Genomic DNA, 8,015 nt, shown 5'->3' on the forward strand with positions numbered 1-8,015 from the left:
GGCTCGCTTTTTCTTATCTTCATACGTATACATGTCAACTTATTGTGAAAAATAAAATTTTTATATTTCGCATTTTTTCGGTTTGAAAATAATTGCAACGGATTAGTGAGATTTTTGCGATTAAAATGACATCAAACATGACATAAATCGGATCATTTTTAATCAAATTAATTATTAAATTTTAATTAAATATATAATTAAAATTTAATAATTAATTTAATAAAATGCGAATTATGAAAGTTTTATTTTCGATTAAAGATGATATATAATACGTGAAAGATTATAGATAAAGGGAACCTCGCGAGAGATTTCGGAATTCTTTGATGTTATTCATTTCGCTTGCTCCTTATTCGTTCTCGCTCTCGCTTTTAGCGACTCTTCAACATGGGGGATTTTTCTTTATCTATACATATAAACATCTTATAAAATTAAAACTAAAACTTTTATTTTGCATTTTATCCGTTTACAAATATTTGTAATAAATTAATGAGATTTTTGTGATTAAAATGACACCAAATACGACAAATCGGGTAATATTTAAAATTATTTTATTATATTTTTTGTTCAAAAACATCAAAAATTAATTAAAACTCTCGCAATGGCCCTCGACTAAAAAGGAGAGTCGAGGGCCCGGCCGTTCGTTCGGCGCCCCTGGCAGCCGATAGCGAGATATCGCTTTGTCAGCGAATATCCGAAAACAGCGCTCGCCCTTCTCGAAAGATCCAACAACAACAAATAACCCGTTAGATCGCTCAATTTAAACATTGTCTCGGTAACCGTCGAGTTCACGAAAAATCGGGATCTTTCGAGAAGGGCTTGAGTATAAATCGATGCGATCACGGAGCACTGAGCCTTTTGTCGAAAAGTCTCCGACGCGATCATTTAGCTCTCGAATATTAAAAACGTTCTTTCCGTCGCTCGCGGAATAAATCGATTTTCTCCGTTGCTTGCGGATTCAAAATTCAGCTTGAATTTTTCGATCTTTTCTTCGTCGTTAGTCGAAAAACTGTAAATATATTAAAAATTGTATTTGTGAACTAGAATAAAGGACTGTACATAGACACATATATATATATCGGGACTTGTCGTTCTCTTTCTTTCGTGCCGCGCTCACTTCTCGGTCTATTCTCGCGCCTTTTGCTAACATTTGCTGGTCCTTCGAGCCGGATCTTCGTGACCGGTTTTTTATACGACGCCGTGTGAGTGAAAAGTGGTGTGCTTCCTCTGTGCTTCGGAGATCAGTCACCTGAAATTCAAGCCATCATGAGTCGTAAGGCAGAGTTAATAATTACCGCCGCAACGGATCTCTACGGCAAAATCGCTCGCACTCACGAGAACCTGATGAAGCTGGGCGCTGCCAGAATCACTGTGGGCGCCGTGGAGGCGCGCCTGCAGTCCTTGGAGAGGTACTGGACCAAATTTGACACTCACAACGATGAGCTTCTAAACCACCTAGACCAAATCGCAGATTCGGAGTATTTAAAACTCGACATACCTGCTCTGGCTGAGGAGGCTTACCTCGGTAATAAAGGTTTGCTGTTGGACCTTCTGCGTAGCCTCAAGACCGAGGAAGCTGCTACGAAGGCGCTAGAGCCGTCCTCTCAGGCTCCTCGCACTACGCTTCCACGGATCCAGCTGCCTCATTTCTCCGGGAAGTACGAGGATTGGCCAGCTTTCCGCGACCTTTTTCAGTCCCTAATCGGAAGGGACACCCTCACAACACCAGTTGAGAAGCTCCATTATCTGAAGGCGTGCCTTAAGGGAGAGGCAGAATTATTGGTCAGAAGCCTGCCTACGACAAGTGAGAACTTCGAGCGCGCGTGGGATGCTCTCATTGCCTACTATGAGAACAAGCGTCTCCTGGTGCGCAGTTACATCTCCCAGTTCACGTCACTTCAAAAACTGAAGAGCGAGTCGGTGATTGATCTGCGCAAACTCTACCACAGCGTAAAGAGCACCGTGGGCTCACTGGAGAGCATTGGGCGCCCTATCACGAAGGGCGAAGACCTTTTTGTGCACCTGGTTGTCGACCTTCTCGATCCTCGATCTCGTCGCGAGTGGGAGAATTTTATTAGTGACTCAAACGATCCACCTTCGTATGATAAACTGCAGCTCTTCTTGGATCGTCGGTTGCACACCTTGGAATCGTTGCAACCAGTCAAGGTCGAGGCCGCTTCTTCCAAGTCGAGTTCGAGTACAACGCAGAAAACCCGCACTCTACACGCGCGAAAGCAGGACAGCAAACGAGGTCGCTGCTCCTTGTGTAGTCAGGACCACTACATAATGTTCTGTGATCTCTACCAGAACAAGACGGCGGAAGAGAGGAAGCGTCACGTCGAGGCGAACGATCTGTGTCTTAACTGCCTCGGGAAGCACAAGGTAAGCGAGTGTGCTTCTCAAAAGACGTGTTCGTTGTGTCGCGCGCGTCATCACTCGACTCTCCACGAGGCGTGTCCGTCGGTCGAAGTCGCTAAGACGTCGCACTTAGCGCAACGCAAGGCCGAGCCGACGGTGTCGGTGCTTCTTGCTACCGCGCGCGTTCGCGTAATGGACCGGTTCGGCCGCGTCCACACTGCGCGCGCCCTAGTCGATCAGGGCTCGGAGTCCTCACTAGTTTCCGAAGCTTTAGCCCAGCGTCTTCGCCTGGTGCGATCTCCTACCTCGGTCGCGGTGTATGGAGTCGGCGGCAAGCAGACGGGCCTCGCGCGCGGTCAGGTCGCTCTCCAGATCCGCTCTCTATGCGACGGGCCTTTAATAAACGTGACCGCCTTGGTCCTTCCCCGGCTCACCCTTTATGAAGGCGGGATCAAGGCCGACCGTCAAGCGTGGACGCACATCAAGGGACTGGAGCTCGCCGATCCGGACTTCTCAGCTGCGGACCCCGTGGACATCCTTTTGGGAGCTGATGTCTACGCCACCATCCTCCAGGAGGGACTTCGGCGAGGCAAATCACAGGAACCTGTGGCACAAAAAACGGCATTAGGCTGGATCTTATCTGGGGCCGTCGGCGCAACAGCCACTCCGCGTCGCACGCTAGCACATCACTGCCTGGCCGAGGAAAGTCTAAGCGCTCTCGTACAGAAGTTCTGGCAGCAGGAGGAGCTCTCTGACGCCGCTGTAGCTCTCTCGCCTGTGGATCAGGAGTGCGAGAACTTCTTTCGCCGGACTCATACGCGAACCGCCGACGGCCGATACGTCGTGCGTTTGCCGGTCGTTTCTCCTCTGCCAGACTTTTCAGCAACGCGCTCTTCGGCTCTGCGAGTTCTCTTCAGCATGGAGAGGCGCTTCACTCGGGATCCTCCATTTCACGCGCTCTATTCAGACTTCATGCGGCAGTACGAGGACTTGCGCCACATGTCACCCATAGCTCCTGCCGCCAAATCAAATGAGTCGGTGAATTACCTACCTCACCACGGCGTTCTGCGGAAGACCAGCGTCACCACGAAGCTGCGCGTGGTCTTCAACGGCTCCACGCCAGCTACTTCGGGCAGAACTCTGAACGATCATCTTATGGTGGGTCCGAATTTGCTGCCTCCTCTCGCCGACGTGCTACTCCGTTGGCGATACGTCCTCGCCACCGACGTAGAAAAGATGTTCCGGCAGATCCTGGTACATCCGGACGATAGGGACCTGCAAAGAATTCTGTGGCGTTATTCCGAGCAAGACAGTCCAGCGGAGTATCAGCTGAGCACGGTGACTTACGGTCTCGCGTGTGCGCCGTTTCTGGCGATGCGCACCCTGAAGCAGTTAGCCGAGGACGAGAGTGAGCGGTATCCACTGGGGACGGCCGCACTCCGACGGGACGTCTACATGGACGACATTCTGACTGGAGCATCAACGTTCGCGGAGACCAAGGAGATGTGCAATCAGCTGTCCGACATCTGCATGGCGGGCGGCTTTCCTCTCCGGAAGTGGTCGACCAACGACTCGGCTCTCCTCTCCGCCATCCCGATGGAGCATCGGTTGCAGCGCGAACTCCGTGACTGGCGACCGCACGAGGCTCACTCCACCTTGGGACTGCAGTGGCATCCCGCTACGGACGACTTCTCTTTCGCTACCCGGCACATTGCCTTGCAGTCCGTCACTAAGAGATCCGTGCTGTCTTTGGTGGCGCAACTATTCGATCCCCTCGGCTGGCTGGCGCCGGTCGTGGTCCGTGCCAAGATCGCCTTCCAATCTACTTGGCTTCAAGGACTCGAGTGGGATGCCCCGCTCGACGACGTCTCCGCATCAAACTGGGTCGACTTCCATGCGGAAATCCCGGTACTCGAGCAAATCCGAGTACCTCGCTGGATCAATCTGGACCCTTCTTGCACGCACCTGGAGGTCCATGGCTTCTCCGACGCCTCTGAACGCGCGTATTCCGCCGTCGTGTACTTGAGGACAAAATTAAACGATTCATGGGCCGTCAGTTTGATCACCGCTAAAACGAAGGTCACGCCGCTCAAACAGATTTCCTTACCTCGCTTAGAGTTATGCGCTGCCGTCCTTCTCTGCCGCCTAGCCAAACACGCCATGGCGATCCTCGACGTAGCCGCACCGCTTCACCTGTGGACGGACTCCACCGTCACGCTGGGCTGGATTCGAGGTCACCCAACCAGGTGGCAAACCTATGTCGCGAACCGCGTCTCCGAGATCCAGAGGACAACCCCGGAGGCTACGTGGCATCACGTCTCTGGCCAGGACAACCCAGCCGACTGCGCTTCCCGCGGTCTCTCTCCCAGTGCGCTGCTGAGTCACCCACTGTGGTGGCAGGGTCCACCTTGGCTAAGGTTAGAAACCGCTGCGTGGCCGACTACCATCAGCCATAACATCGAGGAGGACCTGCCTGAGAGGCGCACCCGAGTCCACGCCGAAGCAACAGAGGCATCAACGAGCGAGGCCGCCGAGTTGCTGCGTTTCTCCTCCCTGCAGAGACTCCTGCGCGTAACAGCCTGGTGCCGACGGTGGCTGAACGTGAAGGCAGGTTGTGCAGCGGTCACGCGCCGGCGCTCCCCCGGAACGACTCTGTCTGCTGACGAGATAGAGGAGGCTCGAGTTTCCTGGATCCGGCGAGTGCAATCTGAAAAATTCAAGGCCGAATTAAAATTAATAAGTCAGGATCTTACGCTCAGCAAATCAAACTCACTCGTCCGTTTTAGTCCCTTTTTAGATCCTAAGGGCCTCTTGCGGGTTGGCGGTCGGCTTAAGCACTCCATCTTGGCCTACGACGAGCGTCATCCCGTCCTCCTGCCAAAGGACTCGCACCTCACCCGGCTAATCGTGGACGACTGTCATCGACGAGCGTTACACGGCGGAGCGCAGCTCACATTGTCTCTGATCCGCCAGCGATACTGGATTCCACGAGGTCGAGCCATCGTTAAAAGAGCTATCTCGCGATGCCTCATTTGTGTGCGATGGCGGGCGGCAACCCCACAGCAGTTGATGGGCAACCTTCCACGAGAACGCGTGGTACCTTCCTTCACACCGGGGTCGACTACGCCGGGCCGATTCAACTTCGCACCACCAAGGGGCGTGGACATCGCTCTTACAAGGCCTTCGTAGCGGTCTTCGTCTGCCTTGCTTCCAGGGCAGTACACCTCGAAGTGGTCTCGGACTATACGGCCGAGGCCTTCCTTGCGGCCCTCAGACGATTCGTCTCTCGCCGCGGCATTTGTCGCAGTCCCCGTAGTGACTGCGGAACCACCTTCGTGGGAGCCGATTCGAAGTTGAGGACTCTCTTCACCGCTGGCACCCCCGAAAGTCTCTGGGTCATCGATAGACTCGCCTCCGAGAAAATCGAGTGGAAGTTCAACCCTCCCTCCGCGCCGCACTTCGGTGGTATCTGGGAGGCCGCCGTCAAGTCGTTGAAACATCATCTCCGACGGGTGCTTGGCGACGCCACTCTAACATACGAGGAGATGAGCACTCTCCTCGCTCAAATCGAGGCGTGCCTGAATTCGCGGCCACTGCAGGCGCTCTCGGACGACCCTGAGGATCTCGCCGCGTTGACACCCGGACACTTCCTGGTGGGAGCCGCCCTGACTGCCGTACCCGAGCCGTCCTTGCTGCATCAACCGGCGACTCGTTTATCCCGCTGGCAGCTCCTGCAAAAAATGCGGGATCACTTTTGGGAGCGCTGGTCGAAGGAGTACCTCCACTCCATAACTCACCGTCCTAAGTGGTTACGCGAAGAGGCGGGCTTCCAGGTCGGTCGGCTATGTCTTCTCCGGAACGAACTCACACCACCAACGAAATGGCCACTCGCGCGAATCACGAAAGTCCACCCCGGAGAGGACGGCCAAGTTCGCGTCGTCACCGTGCGCACCGCAGCCTCCGAGTTCGTACGACCGGTAGTGAAACTCGTAGTGCTACCCGTCAACAGCAGCGAGGATTACGGACCTCAACCGTAATAGATCCGATCTCGCGAGTAACGAATCTAAATTTTTTAATTAGATATAGAATATTATTCTGAAATTTTTTCCTACTGTAAAATAAATTCTCCCATTGCGTGCAGCATATCCACTGCCGCAAATAGCCTAATTTCGCCAAACGCCTTCGGCGAGGCGGGCGGAATGTTCAAAAACATCAAAAATTAATTAAAACTCTCGCAATGGCCCTCGACTAAAAAGGAGAGTCGAGGGCCCGGCCGTTCGTTCGGCGCCCCTGGCAGCCGATAGCGAGATATCGCTTTGTCAGCGAATATCCGAAAACAGCGCTCGCCCTTCTCGAAAGATCCAACAACAACAAATAACCCGTTAGATCGCTCAATTTAAACATTGTCTCGGTAACCGTCGAGTTCACGAAAAATCGGGATCTTTCGAGAAGGGCTTGAGTATAAATCGACGCGATCACGGAGCACTGAGCCTTTTGTCGAAAAGTCTCCGACGCGATCATTTAGCTCTCGAATATTAAAAACGTTCTTTCCGTCGCTCGCGGAATAAATCGATTTTCTCCGTTGCTTGCGGATTCAAAATTCAGCTTGAATTTTTCGATCTTTTCTTCGTCGTTAGTCGAAAAACTGTAAATATATTAAAAATTGTATTTGTGAACTAGAATAAAGGACTGTACATAGACACATATATATATATCGGGACTTGTCGTTCTCTTTCTTTCGTGCCGCGCTCACTTCTCGGTCTATTCTCGCGCCTTTTGCTAACATTTTTATTATATTTGTTGCGCGAACAGATGCTGTCGCGCTGCCGGTGCTTACGTATGTATACGTAATAAGAAAACAGCGTAAGAACAGTCGACCGTGACGACCGTTACAAGTTACAACGCGTTATAACGTGTCGATTATAGTAATGAAAGTAAAATATATATAGATGTTATATATAGTGTTCATATAATGGTGTGTAAGTACAATGCCAAACGCTTGCCTCTCTATGGTCAAAGATTACATACTTTATATGTATATACAGGGTGAGCCATTTTAATTAACGCACGCAATTATTTCGGAAACAAAGCATTTTAGAGAAAAATGTTTCAGACAAAAGTTTTATGGTTTCAAGGGTGCCATAAGATGGTATCATTGGTTTGACCTTGAAGAGTTATTTGAAGATCACATGAAGGTCACCTTCAATTTCTTAAATGGAACCTACTATTTGTCATTGCATATTCTTGTAGCTTATCTCGAGAGCTTTCCAAAACACTATAATTAAGTACTTTTTTGTTAAGTACTTTTTGAGTTATGAGGCTTGAAATAATTTCTTAATTTTACATAAACCGTAAAATATCTTGTAAAATATTCATTTTTCGATTATCTTACCTTAATACTTTTATGTACAAAATAATGAGAGGAATCAATTGGTGTAAAGAAAACACATAGTTGTTTTGAAGAAAAAATATGGAATTGTTAATTGCAAATTACATATTTTTTCTTCAAAACAACTATGTGTTTTTTTTACACCAGTTGATTCCTCTCATTATTTTGTACGTAAAAGTATTAAGGTAAGATAATCGAAAAATGAATATTTTACAAGATATTTTACGGTTTATGTAAAATTAAGAAATTATTTCAAGCCTCATAACTCAAA

At 50.0% G+C, this 8,015-nt stretch overlaps 2 protein-coding genes across 2 annotated transcripts; both read left to right on the plus strand.

Moving 5' to 3' along the window:
• The first annotated feature begins 1,843 nt into the window (after positions 1 to 1,843).
• Positions 1,844 to 3,499, plus strand: LOC145974251 (uncharacterized). Its single transcript, XM_083104054.1, has 3 exons — positions 1,844 to 1,863; positions 1,947 to 3,393; positions 3,479 to 3,499. The coding sequence occupies exons 1-3, from the start codon at positions 1,844 to 1,846 to the stop codon at positions 3,497 to 3,499; spliced, it is 1,488 nt and encodes a 495-aa protein (XP_082960180.1).
• A 1,897-nt stretch (positions 3,500 to 5,396) lies between these two features.
• On the plus strand, positions 5,397 to 6,392 carry LOC145974252 (uncharacterized). The gene has a single exon (XM_083104055.1). The coding sequence runs from the start codon at positions 5,397 to 5,399 to the stop codon at positions 6,390 to 6,392; it is 996 nt and encodes a 331-aa protein (XP_082960181.1).
• Positions 6,393 to 8,015: the final 1,623 nt, after the last annotated feature.

The sequence above is a fragment of the Camponotus vicinus genome, unplaced genomic scaffold, assembly GCF_025532165.1.
Source record: "Camponotus vicinus isolate PSW18456_S1 unplaced genomic scaffold, iyCamVici1.0 SCAF_7, whole genome shotgun sequence".
In the NCBI taxonomy this organism is placed as follows: Eukaryota; Metazoa; Arthropoda; class Insecta; order Hymenoptera; family Formicidae; genus Camponotus; species Camponotus vicinus.

Excerpts from the sequence above, each read along its gene's own strand:
- LOC145974251 (XM_083104054.1), top strand. The coding sequence starts at position 1,844 with ATGAGAACAAGCGTCTCCTG. Across the intron at positions 1,864-1,946 it reads ATGAGAACAAGCGTCTCCTG|CGTAAAGAGCACCGTGGGCT; the intron begins GTGCGCAGTTAC and ends ACTCTACCACAG. Across the intron at positions 3,394-3,478 it reads CCGCCAAATCAAATGAGTCG|CTACTTCGGGCAGAACTCTG; the intron begins GTGAATTACCTA and ends GCTCCACGCCAG.
- LOC145974252 (XM_083104055.1), top strand. The coding sequence starts at position 5,397 with ATGGCGGGCGGCAACCCCACAGCAGTTGATGGGCAACCTTCCACGAGA.